This window comes from Orcinus orca, chromosome 4 (genome assembly GCF_937001465.1).
Source record: "Orcinus orca chromosome 4, mOrcOrc1.1, whole genome shotgun sequence".
Taxonomy (NCBI): domain Eukaryota; kingdom Metazoa; phylum Chordata; class Mammalia; order Artiodactyla; family Delphinidae; genus Orcinus; species Orcinus orca.
This window is the reverse complement of record NC_064562.1, coordinates 24,315,030-24,332,420: the sequence shown is the minus strand read 5'-3', so window position 1 is coordinate 24,332,420 and position 17,391 is coordinate 24,315,030. Positions and strand designations below refer to the sequence as shown.

General features: G+C 37.4%; 1 protein-coding gene across 12 annotated transcripts in view; it reads left to right on the top strand.

The window, feature by feature from the left end:
• Positions 1-17,391, top strand: part of INPP4B (inositol polyphosphate-4-phosphatase type II B) — a 725,833-nt gene that overhangs the window by 589,819 nt on the left and 118,623 nt on the right. For all 12 annotated transcript variants that reach the window (XM_004263595.3, XM_049709522.1, XM_033402505.2 and 9 more), the window contains one exon: positions 6,042-6,245. In XM_004263595.3, the coding sequence (XP_004263643.1) occupies positions 6,042-6,245 (204 nt within the window). The remainder of the gene's footprint in view (positions 1-6,041; positions 6,246-17,391) is intronic.

Here is a 17,391-nt window from a genome sequence, read left to right as displayed (position 1 = left end):
AGAAGCAGGAAAATATAACCTGTAACTAGAAGAAAAATTAAGCAATAGAAGCAGACCCCGAAATGACAGAGGTGATGCAGTTAGTAGATAAGAACCTTAACATGGCACTTATAAATATGCTCACATACTTATGAAAGCAAAGAAACATATAAAAAGGATGAGGGAAAAAAAGGAAAATTAAAAAAAGAATCACATAGAACTCAAAGAAAAGCGAAATATAATTTCTGAAATAAAAATATGCACTGGGTGGAATTAGCAGATTGGTCCCTTCAGAAGAATAGATAGTGAACTTGCAAACATAGTATTAGAAAATAATTAAATGAAGCACAAAGAGAAAAATAACCGAAAATGATAAAACAGAGCATGAATGACTTACAGAACAATACCGAGATATCTAACATACATATAATTAGAGTCCTAGAATAAAAGAAGAGGGGGACAGAAAAATATTTGCAGAAATGATGACCAAAATTTGATGAAACAATGAAACTACAGATCCAAGAAGCAAAATGTACTCCAGCAGAGTAAATATTAAAAAAAGAAAGAAACACAGGTATTAAATTGCTGAGAAACAGAGGTAAAGAGAAAATTGTGAACAACCAGAAAATAAAAAGAAAAAAAAGGCACATGTGCAGAGGAACACAAATGAGAATTGTAAAAGACTTCTTATTAGACACTATGCAAACCAGAAGATAATGGAGTAACATCTTCAAAAGACTGACGTACATAAAAAGTTACAATTCCATATCTAGAGAAGATGTTCCTCAAAAATAAAGGTGAAATAAAGATCATTTTAGACAAAAACTGCGAGATTTCATACCAGACTTGTACTATGACACATTTTAAAGGAAATGATCCTTTATACAGAAGGAAATGATACCATGGAAAATTTGGATCTACACAAAAGAATAAAGAGTGCCAGAAATGGTGTGTATGTGGACAGAATTTTAAAAATCAAAAGTTTAATTTACTTAAACATATTTACTCTTTAAAACAAAAATAATATTCATTGCATGGTTTGTAACATATTAGTGTAAGCACAGATATATAGATCAACAGAATAGAATACAGAATCTAGAAATAGACCCATACATGTGTGTTTAATAAATTTAGACAAAAGTGCAAAAGAAATTCATTGGGGAAAGGATATCTTTTTAACATATAGTGCAGGAACAATTGGATATCCATATGCAGAATAAACCTTTCCTTATGTTTACCTTACACTTATATAAAAATTGATTAAAAATGGATCATAGACTTTAATATACAAGCTAAAAGAAAAAAACAGATAAATAAATAAACATCTAGAATAGAATATAGGAGAAAATTTTTGTCATCTTGGGTTAGGCAAAGATTTCTTAGAACACAAAAAACATGAACCAAAAAAAAAATGATATGTAAGACTTCTTCAAAATTAAAAACTTTCAAAATTAAAAACTTTCATTAAAGTTTTCAGAAGACACTATTAAGAAATTGAAAAGGCAAGTCATAGACTAGAAGAAAATATGTGTAAAATAGGTACCTGACAAAGGACTTGTGTCAGAATGTATATTCTTACAACTGAATGATAAAACAATTAAAAATGAGCAAAAGAATTGAAAAGACAGTTTATCAAAAAGACAGATGGCAAATAAGCACATGAAAAGATACTCATCGTTATTTGTTATTAGGGAAATGCAAATTTAAACTAAAATGAGGTACCACTAACCGCCCACTGGAATAGCTAAAATCGAAAGGGCTGAGCATAGGAAAAGTTAGGAAGGATATGGAATAACTGGAACTTTCATCTATCACTAATGGGTACACAATTGTTGGCAGTTTGAAAAACAGTTCATCAGTGTCTCATAAAGTTAAAAGATTTATATATGAGCTATCCATCTCACTCCTAGTTATGTACCCAAGAGAAGGTCTGTTCTGTAGGTACTGAGAAGGTTGTTAAGGGCGGAAGGCCTGGAGGCTTGCTTTCTGAAGATCATCCTCAGAGCCATAACTAGGCTGAGTAAGGACAGAGAGATTTGAATTATTGAGCATCACAATATCAGTAATGCTTTGGGGGAGCTTGATAAAATACAAATTCTGATTCAGTAGTTCTGAGATGGGACCCAGAAGTCAACATTTTAGTGTTGGTGACCTTGGATAACATCCTGAAAAAAGAAGAGCTAAAGAAAAGTAAATCAACCAGTAAGAAGACTATGGAAATATCAACATGGAATGCAGAAAGGATATTAACTAGGATTAGCTGTGGGGATATAACATAAGGGTCAATCTTTGAAATTATTGAAAATATCTAACTACTAGAAATTGATCACTAACCCAGAAAATAAATATTACTGAAAATGATCCAGACGTTTGGACTCAGAGTTTCTGAGTAGTAATGATACCACTCAGATGGAAAACAGGGAAGAAAACATTTATCTGAAAAACTTGAGATCGGGCTGGGACTTCTCAGAAAGCTTGCAGATGGAAACCCTTGACCATGCTGATTCAGGAGGTAAGCAGAAATGGATTTTGAAGACCTTGGCATAATAAAAAATGATACTTGAAGTTATGGAAGAAGGGGTTACATCACCAATGGAAAAATGCTTTTAAGAATGTGGTTTAAGGCCCCTTGGGGTCCACTTACCACATTTTGAGTGAGCAGGGAATTATGAGTCAACAGCAGAAACTGAAAAGGTCAGTCAAGAAAGAGAAGCATAAATAGAAGAGTACAGTTTTCAATGAACTCCCATAAGGGTTTCACAGATAGGCGTTGTAATTTTGTACATACTGGGGAAAAGTTGTTATGTGATTTAGCCAAGGTCAAGTGGATAATTTATATAAGCTGCCCAGATGTCAGGTAACTCTCATGGCTGAAAGTTCAATGTTCTTTGCTTTAGGGAATGTTAAACACATATCAAGGTACTAATGTCAAGTATAACACTATGAAATAATTAAAGCATATCAAACTTTAAAATAAGCAGGATTCTTTTTTTTCCATATACATGACTACTAAAATGATAATTACTTGTTTATGGTATTTTGTATTGCAGATGAGATTAGGCATGGCCTTGAATTTTTTCAGTGACTCTAAGGAAATTCTAAATAGAATGGGACTTTGCTTAATTTGTTGAGTTCTCTAGTTTAAAAGAGTGTTTTTAAATGAACATATTCTAACTATTCCCCTGGCATTAGTATTCAGGAAACTAGGAAATGTATCCCCAGGAGAAGTAATTTTTAGTAGTTTTGTACTTGCAGATAATTCTGTGTGTTACTTTGAAGGATACTTGTATGAGCGTATGAATTGGACAAATGGCAGAAAGGCAAGAAAACATTTTCTTTTTCTTTTTTAAATATAGAACTAATGAAATAGATCTGCCTTGGGTTCAGAGTTTATGCTTTTTTACTATAATCTTACACTGATAATTTAATTGCTTTGCCCACCCTTACAATAATATTTAGTCAGCCTTTCTTCTTTCATTATTATAGTCAGAGCTAAGTAAGAAAAGGAAAAAGGCTTTCGGAACTCTGAGTCAATAGGCAGCTCAGAGAGCCATGGTCACCTCCTTCCCTGATGCGTAACTTCCCTGATATTATCTCAGTTGTAAGAACAGCAACATACACATGTGTTGGGATTGTGTGACTACCTTAATCTCTTCAAGCTGATTTATTTTGATGGTAAAACACCTGGGTCTATATTGGTCTACCTTTACCAAGTAATACCAGTCAAGAAAATTAAGATTTTTTCCAGGTCATGATGGAAATTGCAATGGAAGATTTTGCTATTTTCTAACAGAATACGATTCTATGCACAGGATCTGGGTGATCCAGAGAGTTTCCAAGGAGTCAGATACATGTTTCAGTATACACACAAAGTAGAAGATCAGCTTTTATTGTGTTTAATATTTTGTGCATTATATTCAGCTACCCTCCCCCAAAATTCTAGGTTGTAAAACTGCAAGAATCTACTGTATTATCTCCCATGTCTTTGGTGCTAAATCAACCCAAATGAGATTTGAGTAAATTAAGAGGAAACTCTGTGTGTGCATGCTATGGGAAGAAATAGTGGTGATTACAAGAACCATAGGAAATTTCATTGGGTTTGAATAGTATTCAGCTACGTAGTAATTAGTGAGTGTTATGGAGACTGGAGCTGTAGTAGCAGGAAGTCAAAGAAGTCAATCTGTTTTGCTCCAAAAATAAATCCAAAGAATTTATCAAGAAATTATCAAGAAGAAACTATCAAGAAAGAAATAGTTAGGTCAAGCTGAGTGGAAGTAAATTCACATTTTTAATATTTAAATTCACATTGACAGACACATCCGTGCTGTCTGGAAAATTATGTAAACAGCATGTTTCCCCATTTGCTATAACTGTACTGACTTGTACTGTCTAGCCAACTTTTTCATCCGTTCTTTTAATGAAAAGAGCTCTGCCTTATTTTTATTTTCTTAGTTATTATAAAATTATTTTCCAACCTCTTATTCTAATATAGCCTCTTTTTACCATATTTCTTGTCTACTTACCTTCAAAGTGCCTTCAATATGACTAACAGATTAAAAGAGTGTTTAAAACATCCATTAAAATTTCACAGGGCAGAGAGTTAACATCAGCAATTGTGGACACAATTAACTATGAGAGCTGGTAGATGTTCAGAACACATGGGGAGCCAGAGTTAGAGAAGCAGGGGAAGAAGGACAGAAGGACCGAGGCTGAGGGTCATGGTGGATGGTGTGGAGTAAGGGGAAATACTGCTGAATTTGTTAGAAAACTTTGACTCTGTTCCCTTTGTGCTGCCAATCAGCAGTCTGCCCTAGAACAGATCATCACACTTTTTTCGTAGTTTATCTGGTTAGTGAAGAGGTCCACTCAACTCCCTTCTAGCTCTAGAATTTCACGATCCACTGCAAAGATATAACTATTCAGATATGACAGGGTCTTATTAATTAGTTGCTTATTTTGAACTTGGTTTAACTGGTTTTCTGTAACTGTCCACACTCACAACAGGGAGATTCAGAGACAATTTAGTAACAATTATTGAGCATGGCACTGCTGACTACATATTGAAAGAGCACCAATAAATGATTACCTTGAGTTACAGCATTGGTGAAGACAGCATTATATCCAGGAGTGTCTCAGTAAGTGATCTGTGATTCAAAATAATGCAATGGGTTAAAGGGCCCCTTCCCAACAGATTACAAAGCATAAATATGTTAACAATGTGGGTCAGTGCTTGAGTTACTTCTCTAAACAGATTGGTAGGCCCCGTGTATGTTAAGTGTACTATAATACAGAAAATCAATTACTGCACCCTGCAGTGTATAACAGGGTGAAGCCATTAAACATTTCATCAGGAAATTGCAGAGTACAGCTGTAAAGTTCTTTATTGTTGGAAAGCCATCATTACGATAGTACTTACTAGGTATTTACCACCAGCTTGTAAAACCTACATGGCAAGTTGCATAGTAAGCTCGATAACACTGAACACTACCAAAACCATTTGGTGGAGGAGACAGTTTAGAGGGTAGTAATGGGGAATAAAAGCCAAATGTTTTCATGGGGAAGACTGCCTATGTCAGCTCTACTGCTGAAATCTGTCCATGATGCTAAAAAGAAAAAAAGTCTCCTGCCTCTATTTTTTTTTCTTGAAGAGATATGTCATTCTTTAGCCTTTAACTGTGTTTAAAATACAAAATAAACATAGTCTGATCACATTTTCTTTAAAGGTGTATTTGGAATTACTTGAAAGGCACAGCAGGGAGATGGTGTTCAAATGATAATCCCCAGTGAAATACATCTCCAAAGACAGGATCTGGAACTAAAAGAGAGTGGGATGAGTAGACAGATGGTGTTTACAAGGCATATAGAACCTCAGCATTAACTTCAGAATAGGACTCAAGGCCTTGGTGGAAACCCAAACCAAACTATTTTCCATTGATACGTAAGCATCATTTTCTCTCTCTGTTGCCTGCACTTTTTCCACCATCCACACCACTTAAGTGACAGCAAATCTGCCACTGACCTTTTCAAGGCTCTGTGCTGAACCCCTGTCAATTTCTTTCCAGACAGAGCTTTTCGTACATGCCTTCAAGGATCAGCTGGTCAGAAGTGCCCTTTTAGCACTTTACACTGCCAGGCCAGGAGGTGTCCTTAAGAAGCCACCCTCTCCTAAGAACAGCACAGAGGAGAGCAGTTCCCAGGACCCACCCCCGCCGATGAGAAGGCAGGACTCCATACCGCATCATTCGGACTACGATGAGGAAGAGTGGGTAAGTTTTTAATTTCTTTTTACATAGCCTGCCTCTCCATGTCTAGTCCTGAAAAGTAAAGCAAGAATGTTAAAAAAAAATCTCTGCTTTTTATGAAAACAAGTCGGAAAGCAGTCATAATACAGATTGTGGATAAATAGGTTACATTTTTCCTCAGGGGCAAATGATAAAATGAAAATTTTATTCCTGATGACATTTACTTGACGTGAAAACCTATTTGCTCTCAAATAGCTTCTATATATAACATATACATTATATATATTTTATATATATATAATGCAGTCAAAGAATAAATATCTCCAAGAAATGTCATCAAAGCAAGGATGCCACAATTGCAAGACTCTATAATATCAATACTTTTCCTTATTTATTGCCAAGGTAATATAAACCATTAAAATTATTTTTTAGAAAATAAGTCAATAATCATCCATAATCTACTCCTTAGATGCAACAAGTATCTTCATTGGTGCAATCCAGCGTGTAAGTTCTGGACACACTTGAAAAAGTGTTAACATTTATATGGCAGTGGACACAAAGATCTCTTAAATCCTTCTTATTCATGGGTTCCATTATTTTTTTAAAAAAGATGTAGCGCTGGGCTTCCCTGGTGGCGCAGTGGTTGAGAGTCCGCCTGCCGATGCAGGGAACACAGGTTCGCGCCCCGGTCCGGGAAGATCCCACATGCCGCGGAGCAGCTGGGCCCGTGAGCCATGGCCGCTGAGCCTGCGCGTCCGGAGCCTGTGCTCCGCAATGGGAGAGGCCACAACAGTGAGAGGCCCGCGTAACGCAAAAAAAAAAAAAAAAAAAGATGTTACTCCAGGTGGCTCTAAAATTGGCAGGAGAATGGCCACATAAAAGCATCTGAAAAAATAACTAGCAAAGACACATAAACCAAAGAAGCCAACATGGTGATAGGAACTGTAGGTGGGCAGAATAAGACAGGAGAAAATCAAGGTTTCTCTCTCTGGGTGAGAGGGAACAGTGTGTTTTTCCTGAATCAATGCATATTCATTATCCAAGAACCTTTTGAAGTATATGCACATCACACACACACACAAACACACACACACACACACACAGAGAAGGAAACGCTTTACTGAATCATATGTTAAACCAAGAAAATGCTGTAGTATGCTAGCTGTATTAGATGTTAAATAGTTAACGATTACTTTTCCTGCCACCCTAAATTTAAAAGTGTTTGGGTAGTAAATTATTTGAAAGGCGCAGGCCTCTCAAAAAAATTGCTGTCTGAAGCGCTGTGAAGTGATACCTGCTCTTTCTTTTGATAAAATTTCTATCACAGGAAAGACAGAGCTGGGCTCCATGAGGTAAATGCTGAATAAGTATTTGTTGTTGCTGATTAAGATTGCATTTCTCCCACTGCATCATTTTCAAAAGAGCAAATCTAATATTTCTTCCTTGTACTGTCACCTTCTTCTTCAATTTATTCATAGCTCCAAGGCGTGCATACCTCTTAACCTCTCTGAAGTTCAATTTTTTTCAACTGTAAAGTGAAAATAACAGCACCTGTTCTGTTTAGCTCTTAGTGTGGTCCTAAGATGAATGATTTACCTGTGTGACAATGCCCCATGACCTGGAAAAGCCCAGGCCAATGCATTGTATTACTTTAATATTATTGCTGTATGTTTTCTTTTTTAAGATATGTAAATTATATAATCTTATTATGAGGATCAATACTACTCCTTGAGATAAATGGGGAAATGGGGTAGATCATAAATTCGGAATGTGAATTTGAAAGAGTTTGGGTAGATATAGAACTTGTATTTCATTTAAATAAACATACAGTAAACTTTTTGACAAATGATTGCCATTTTTTATTCAGTCGAGGGAGAGTTTTGGAACTGGGTATCTTTTGTTTTCATAATTTTCACCTTATTGTGTTATGCAAACACACTCCCACACCTCACCCTCCTCCTGTGGCTCCAATCGCCCCTCTCCTTCCCTCCCTCCTTTTAGATAACTTGTGAGAACTTCTATATCCACAGGTGCTCCAAAAGGGAGGATAAGTCAGATCATTAGGTCCTAGAGCTCAGAGTCTAGTGGTAGATAAAAATATGTTAATAGATAGTTAAAATGTTGTGATAGGGATGGAGAGAGACAGGTGGAAAAAGGTTGACTCTGCTAATGTGACTTCAGATCAACATTTTAAATACAGAAACTTTTTATGATGGGAAAGTGGGAGAGAGTAGGAAACATGGTGAGCTGAGGTCTATGGTGAAGCATTTGGTGCAGTGGGTGTTACTGAGCCCTTGTTCTGCCTGGGTGACTGTGCCACGTGCTGGGGAAACATAGGTGACCCGCCCACGGCTGCAAGGGCTCCATGACCTATTCAGGGCTCTGGAGACACCAATGGCAATGACAGTGCAATTTAGGATTATACACAGGATGAAGTGGGAGTCTGGTGGTCAGGATGGGATCTCCAGAAGTAATTCCTGAGATATAAATGTGAATAGAAGTTAACAATGTGAGAAAGAAGATGAGGTGACCCTTTAGACAGGAACACTTTAGCTGACATAGGTCGTGTGTGTGTGTTAGTTGCTTACTTGTTTTGTTTTAAAGGTCGTGAAATTGACTGTGTTTATCACTCCAAAGGCCATGTAAGAGGCTAAGAGACTGAGAGGCTATTACTGATAGAACAAGGTCCTTGCAAAGAAGAGAAGATGATCAATTCAAGCAGGCAGGTGGAGGACGAGTCCTTGGCAGAAGTGTGCTCCTCAGCTGAGACCGCAGGGAAGGTGTAAAAATGGCTTTTACTTTTGTGAGGGTGCGTGGGCCTGGATGGCTTCTTTGTTCTTTGCTTGAAATATTTTTCTCCAGGTTTATTGAGCTATAACTGACATATAACACTGCATTAGTGTAAGGTGTACAACAAAATGATTTTATACATATATATAATCACCACAATATATTTAAACATCCATCAACTCATAGGATTACAGTTTTCTTTTCTTAGGATGAAAACTTTGAGACCCATTCTCTTAGCAACTTTCAAATATACAGTACAGTGTTGTTGACTATAGTCACCATGTTTTACATTACATCCCTAGGACTTACTTATTTCATAACTGGAAGTTTGTACCTTTTGACCCCCTTCACCCATTTTGTCTCCCCCTCCTCAGCTCTGGCAACAACCAATCTATTCTCTGTTTCTATGAGTTTGTTTTTTTTTTTCTTTCTTTTTTTTTTTGCGTTACGCGGGCCTCTCACTGTTGCGGCCTCTCCCGTTGTGGAGCACAGGCTCCGGACGCGCAGGCTCAGCGGCCATGGCTCACGGGCCCAGCCGCTCTTCCGGACCGGGGCATGAACCCCCGTCCCCTGCATCGGCAGGCGGACTCTCAACCACTGCGCCACCAGGGAAGCCCTGAGTTTGTATTTTTTCTATTCTGTGTGTAAGTGAGATCATGGTGTCTGTCTTTCTTTGTCTGACTTATTTCACTTAGCATAATGCCCTCAAGACCCATCCATGTTGGTGCAAACAGCAGAATTTCCTTCTTTTTTATGGCTGAATAATATATATATATACACACACATATATATGTGTGTATATATATACATCACATTTTCTTTATTCATGCATTTGTCGATGCACACTTAGGTTGTTTCCATATCTTAACTCTTATAAATAATGCTGCAATGAACATGGTGGTGCAGGTTTCTCTTTGGGACAGTGATTTTGTTTCTTTCCCATATATACCCAGGAGTGGAATTGCTGGATTCTAAGGTGGTTCTATTTTTAATTTTTGGAGGAACCCTCATCCTGTTTTCCATAATGGCTGCACCAATTTATATTCCCGCCAACAGTGCACATGGGTTCCCTTTTCTCCACCTCCTGGCCAGCACTTGTTATCTACTATGTGTTTGATGACAGCTGTTCTAACAGGTGTGGGGTGTCTCTCCTTGTGGTTTTGCTTTGCATTTCCCTGATGATTAATGATGTCGAGCACCTTTTTGTGTGTTCTTTGGAAAAATGTCTGTTCGGTTCCTCCGCCTATCTTTAATTATGTGTTCTGTTTTGTTTTTGGCTATTGAATTATATGAGTTCTTTTTATATTTTAGATATTAACCTGCATGACTTCTTTTAGCATAAAAGCAGAACCATGTTCAGAAGAGGGCAGAGAGGACAGGCTGAGGAGAGCGGTGAAAGTTTCGAATAGGCACCAAAGAAAGTGGGTAGAGTGCTTATTATCAACGTTTGAAAGAAATAGGAAATTCCAGTGCTTTGAGGGACGGCCAGTATTCCAGCAGGAGTCTGCATGGATGCTGGCTCACCTTCAGTCATTCACTTGGGAATACCTTGGTAGGAAAAAGTCTGCCTGATTTTTTTTTCCAGTTGATGCAGGAGTGCCTTCTCAGTTTCCCAGGGTTTTTTGGTTAGGGTAGGGTAATAATGATCTGCATCTTCCTCTTTACCTCCTTTCATACAATTTCTGAGTTTCTTCCAGAACCCACTATTTCTAGAAAGCATATAAATGCTCTGATAAATTTATCACAATTACAAGGAAAATCTTTCCCACTCAGAAAAGTTACTTCTAACTCTCTTCTCCTAATATAATTTTACTCTATTTGCAAACAATAACCAAGTTTGATTGTTATATAACAATTGTTATTGACATTCCTTAGCAACCACTTTCTATTACAAATATCCCTTTGTTAAGAGACGGAAATCCCTTATTTAAAAAAATTCACCAAAGTCATAACCATTTAACATTATTTTCAAATCTTTATCTAACTTTGAAAAGTTGAGTAACTCCAAAGAAAATGTAGCTAATTAGAAATGCCTTTAGAGACTGTGCTATTAAATGAATTGGAAACATAATTTTGTGTACCACTTTTCTTAGTTAATTAAGTGTTAGAAAAGTTTCAGCACTGATTACAAGTCTAGTCAACTTCCTGAAATAATTCAATGTTTTAAACAATTAATTTAATTGGGTTTCTGTGACATACAAAAATATTCTCTGATCACGTAGGTTGATTTAGGTTTGCACATAAGATTAAAGTAGTTCCATTTTACAAAATCTGTTTTATTTAATTTCTGGCAGGGACTGTAGGTTTAACAACTACCTAACTTGAACAACTGCATTTAGCTTCTAATAATAAATATTTGGAAAGTAAGTTCATGTTAGTAAATTACTCTTGAGTTCTACTGAGCTGATGCCTATAAAACACCTTTCTTTTGGAGGTCAGGAGAATCTCTGTTAACTCTCTATCAGTGTGAGAAGGTTCTTTCTCTGTTCAGCTTGTTTGTTGGCAAAGTTGATGACATATGAATCTGGATAATAATTATCTAGTCAATAAGGAAGAGATTGAAACTAAAATGATCACTGACCAAAAAAAAGTCTGTTATTTGCTGAATTTTACTTATTAAATAATTGAGAGCTTTAAAGGTTTATTTTCGTGAAAAGTTAGTAAACAATTAAACCGCAGAGGAATATTGGGATTTTATGACAATCTGTGCAAAGAAATAGACTAATATCGCATTCTTCATCTTTTAGCTGGTAAAGATGACATATTGCTTTTCTGTAGCTACGTCTCTACAACAGATGCTCCCAACAGCTGGGATTCCAAGATCAGTTCGTCCAAAATGTGAAGGCATGTCAACCAACCAAAGTATTAAGTTGACCCAGTTTTTGTGGCTTCCAGTAATTATGCTGTTCTCTAGAACACTGTGATTTAACTTCAACATTACTACACTGACGGGTTTGGGACTAAATCTGCCTACCCTCATTCAGTAATTGTTAAAGAAAAAAGATACACTTCTGATCTTTTATATTCCGATCCATTCCAGCAAAGTGCAGGACTAAGAAAACTGTTGTTATTATTTAGCCATATCCCAAACCCATTTTTCAGTTGAACTACATTTGTATATCAGGCAACGATTCCGCATCCAGATTAGCCACTTAATTTCCCTTCCTCATGTTGTAAATGTAAATCAGATTTAAAACTAGTTTCCATTCTTAAGCTAGGAGAACATTTGCTATGTATTATTATGGCAAAATGTGTTTATGTCACATAAGCACAATAGATGGTTCGCATTAATCCATATACGTTTTCAGTCATTTCATAGTTTATAGAAACAATAGCACAAATTCAGTAATACTTATGTCAGACATCCTCTGAATAAAGTCTCTGTACAACCTGAAAAAAAATGTGGTTTCTCTGTAACTGAGTATTCCCGAAGATTGAATTTTGGAATAAGACTTACATCTTTCTGGTATGTTCTTTACCAACTTCTCACAGTTCATTTTCTACTACACCTTTCTCTAATGATGTGTAGAACAAATATGAATGTTTCAGTTGGACAGGAGTATTGATAGAGCTATTTATATTGTCAACATTGGTAGCAGTGAGCATACATGGCTGCAAAATATTACTAACTGTTAAGGACAAAACTTATCTAGCCGGTTTCCTCCTCCACAGACAATCTGCAGTGATCCGTATTCTCAACTTCTCTTGCCAGATTCTGTCTCCATCTTAGACCTTACCTCTAGGGAAGATAGTTAAGGTCATGCATAATGCAGAGGTACCTATGCAAATTCATATTCCAAAGCAATTCTGTTCAGTTCTCTGGCTGCCTAGAATTATGCTATGTGAAACCATTGACCTGATCTTAATAAGAAGGAAATAAATCATTCTCATTGTTTAAAAGTAATGAATTCTTATAGACAACTGGATACTAATCTGTGATTTATCTTTTCTAAAGCAATACCTATGACTTAGTTACGTGAATCAGTAAAATGTCCACTAAAATAGGGCCATTTATTTCCAAATTTTCTGTTATTGATACACAGATAGAGATGTATGTATATATACATATGTATGCATTCAACTCCAAAACATTTTGTATAATAAAGCTTTTTTTTTTTTTTTTCGGTGTGTGGGCCTCTCACTGTTGTGGCCTCTCCCATTGCGGGGCACAGGCTCCGGACGTGCAGGCTCAGCAGCCATGGCTCACGGGCCCAGCCGCTCCGTGGCATGTGGGATCTTCCCAGACCGGGGCACGAACCCGTGTCCCCTGCATCGGCAGGCAGACTCTCAACCACTGTGCCACCAGGGAAGCCCTAAAGCATTATTCTTGCACCCCATGATCACACAGCCTCGTGAATGCTGAATTATAATCAGTTGTTTATATATCTGTTTCTTCCATGTGCTCATCAACTTTATAAACTCCTAAAGGGCAAAGACAGTGTTGTGCTCACTTTTGTGTTTATGTGCAGAGTACTTGCACATAAAAGGTACCCAATACTCCTCTGTAGAATAAATTAATGACTTTGAAATTTCCCTTCAAGTTACTATTCTTGTCTACCTTCTTATTTGGCTGGAAACGGAACAATTAAATTTAATATAACTCTGCACCATGTCAGGTACCTTTTCCTCCATTAGAATTCATGAATTTTTTGGAGGATTTTCTTTCTCTCTTCCAATCAAAAGTACCCAGTTAAATCCCTCTCTCCTTAGTGGATATTTCCCAGGTCATAATCAACCCTGAGGTGACTGTTCCAAGTCATCTTCACAATTATCCTCAAACATAGAAAGTGGTGAAAATTCAGGATGGACACAAAACATCATCAGACATGACCAAAGTTAAGAACATGATGAGTTAAGGCCTCCAGCAGCTTCCAGAAGCCCAGTGGTGGTGATTTTCATTTTATTTGATTATTCATGTGCCGATTACAAAGGGCCCGGTTACACAGAAATAATTTCAGATGTTTACCTGCAAATATGAATTGGAAGCAACTATCTTCCCCTTGTCCCAGCTCTTTCTTTTTCCTCCCTACGTCACGCCTAATAGGGTTGCCTGGTTTTGTTCATCTTGCTATGAGGAGGGGCCATTGAAAGCATCTATTCTCCCCATCAGAAAGGACAGGGAGAATTAGGCCAGTTGTTCTCTGTATGGCAATGACAAGTGTTCTGGCATCTGTTTTCCTGATGGATGGGAAACCCTCCTGACCTTCTCCAGTCCATTTCCCCCAGGAGAAATGTGCTCCGAATACTTTTCTGATATTGAAGTCCACAAAAGGTGATTAGGCAAAGTTCACAACTGTCAAAATGTACAAATGTCCTATTCCAATAAAGACGTTAAAAAAAATTTTTTTTAATAAATAAAGAGAAGAAACCCCAAAGGAGACCTTTATGGGCATGCGTATTCATGAAATCCTACCAATTTCTAGATTTTCCCACATGCAATTAATACATTCACCTTCAGCCCCCTGTTTTATGGTACCTAATACAGTGTTTTATACATACCAGTTCAATGTATTTTTCAGAATTAGTCAGAATAAGTGAACGGATGGATTTGCTGAATCAGCAATTCATCTTCCAACTCAAATTAGTGTTTTTAACAGAGATATTTTCTTCTTATTCATGAAATGGTGATTTTCCTGTGGTTTTATAAGGGATCGTATCATCTCCCTTGGATACTTTGCTGATTGTTACAATGCCTGGTTCAGTGTCAGATAGTTTGATATGCCTGTATATAATGATTATGCAAACTTGCATACACACACTTTAGAAATGTATGATTACATTTAAATCAAGTGCCTTTAAACTTTAATACATTCTGATATGAATAGTGAGATATTATTCCTAAGTAGACACATTTCAGTACACCAAAGTTAATGAATAGTTAAAAGAAATGCCAAGGTCTATACAGGCAGACTATTGTCTTGCTATATCAGGGTACATTCAGTGAAAAAAAAAAAATCAGTCCTGGAAATTGGTTGCATGCAGCACGCTCACTGATGTCATATAATTCAGCCAGTTGTACGACTATTTGATGGTGTGTGGCTGACACGCAATTACCAATTTAAAATTAACAGCTTTAGTCAATCAGTGATTTATTTTTATTTATTATTAAACAAAAGCTTTATTTCATATTTTCACTGAATTGAAAACTTTAGCTTGATGTGACACATATTAGGGTGAACTCAACCATTCAGAATATGAGCTTAATTCTAACTTCAATTCGAAGATACATGTGCCAATACTTCTTATAGTTGTATCTTAATTTATTTCTACTCCTAAGTAGCAGGCTATTAAGTCAATCAACCAATGTTAATTAAGCATCAATAATGTGAAGCAGTGCTATGGGTACTTGGGGGAAAACAAATTAAACATCAAAAATGGATCCTGACCTCAACAGCCATATCCTCTAATTCAAGTGAATGGCCAGCACTCATAAAACAAGCAGAGATACTATTGAAAGGTATTCCCAGAGCAGAGGTGGGTATGTGATACACATTAACAATGTCCAAAGTATTAAGAGAGAAGTTATGTGAAGGTTGAAGAAGATGAAAAAACCATTTCTTCCTTCCTTTATTTTTCTTCCTTCCTTCCTTCCTTCATTCCTTTATTCATTCTTTTATGAACTATCACCTGGTAAGTACTATGACCTGAGGATAAAAGGATGAATAAATAATAGGCATTTCCCTCATAGAGCCCACTGTCTATTAGAAAGAAAATAAAAGTTAAGCAAAGAGAGAGTAGCATGAATAGTTCTTGGAAATGGTGAGAATTTGGATTGATGGAAGGTAAGGGAGAAGGCACTTGAAGCCTAAAAAGCAGTATATGTCGTTAGAAATATTAGTTCCTCCAAGGTTTCCTTCATATCTTTGATGTTCAGCACTCAGCAGGCAGGTAGCAGATGCCCAGAAAATATATGTTGAGCTAATCAGCAGTATGTTTCTAGGACAGCAAGGAGACTGACCTGGATGAAGCTTTCATTTTGAAGACTAAAGAGAAATATGTAGAATTATCTAGGTCGACCCAACTACAGAGGTGCCTCTAGGCTGAGAGAAGAGTGAATACTTGCTGCAGTACTAAGCCTCCTTTTGATCAGAGGAGTGATGGCATGAGCGTGACGATCAGTGAAGATGAAGTGTAGACCTGATCATGTGAGAGCTAATCGTATGGGTCTGGGCAAGATCCAAACCAGGGACTGTGGAGAGGTCACTGCTGGAGAAACAGTGGCTGACCATCTGTGTCCACTCGTGTCACTAGGAACTGAATTTCAGAGTGAGGCCAGCAGTGTGTTCATTGGGAAACCAAGGTCAGGGATTTTTACATGAGTAGGTGGATGAAATTAAGCAGCAGGATCAATAAGAAGCAAAGGTTGGGGAATCTCACTTAGTTCTGATGGATGCCACATATCTGGCTATATTTAGTGGACATGATGTATGTGTATGTTTATATGTGTGTGTGCAGGTATGTGTGTATTATGCAGCTTGGGCCATACGTGTGCCAATTTGGACCATAAAGTATTGTATGTACAACTCTTTCACCTAAAAGTCTGGGTAAGGTTAGGATTCAGAGAGCAGAGCCATCAAGCTATGGAAAGAGCAAAGGTTTGCAGTGTGGAGGAACCAGGCCAAATTGCTCTCAATCAACTCAAAGATAGACTGAAGCTTCTTTTTAAAGATGAGATCGGCCTTGTTAATTTCCTAACTGGTTCTAATCAAAGTGTTCGGAAATTGGTAATGACACGTGACGAATTGTGCATGGAGATAAAGATACAACAGGGCCCTCATATCAGCTCTGGTTTAGCCTTTTTACATTCTTGCTGATCAAAACTTGTCCCTAGAAAAGTTGATCAGCTAAGCATTGCTGAACTTTTTTTTTTTCTTTTTTAAAGTTAACTGCTGATCCAAAGCAGTCAGGTTGTCTCTCGATGCCACCAAGCTCATAAACGTGTGACATGCTGAGTAAGCACCATATTCCCTGCCCTCGTGGCTCACTCTGCCAGGTGTAACGGCCCCCTGGCTACTCCTGGCTACGTCCATCAAATGTGTGCATCTACCGCCACTGGGTTTGACCTGCATGTTAGCTTAGGTCCTAACCCAGAAATAAATAAGAACCAAGATCAGCACCTGACTCAGAATGGAATAAATATTGCTGCTTATTCCCCACTGACTTTTGCCTTCATGGCTGAGCCAAAGTTGACAGCCACTTCACCTTCGAGAAGTTGGGTTGTATTAAGGTCAAGGACAACATTAAGCTCCATTTAATAAAGGTTAGACTTTAACCCACCAATTTTCCATTACTTCCTTCAATAGCAGGCTAATGACTGCTATTTGTGGTGGGGGGGGACCAGCAATCTTCTTTTCTGATAGGTGGTTGTTGTGTTGTTTTA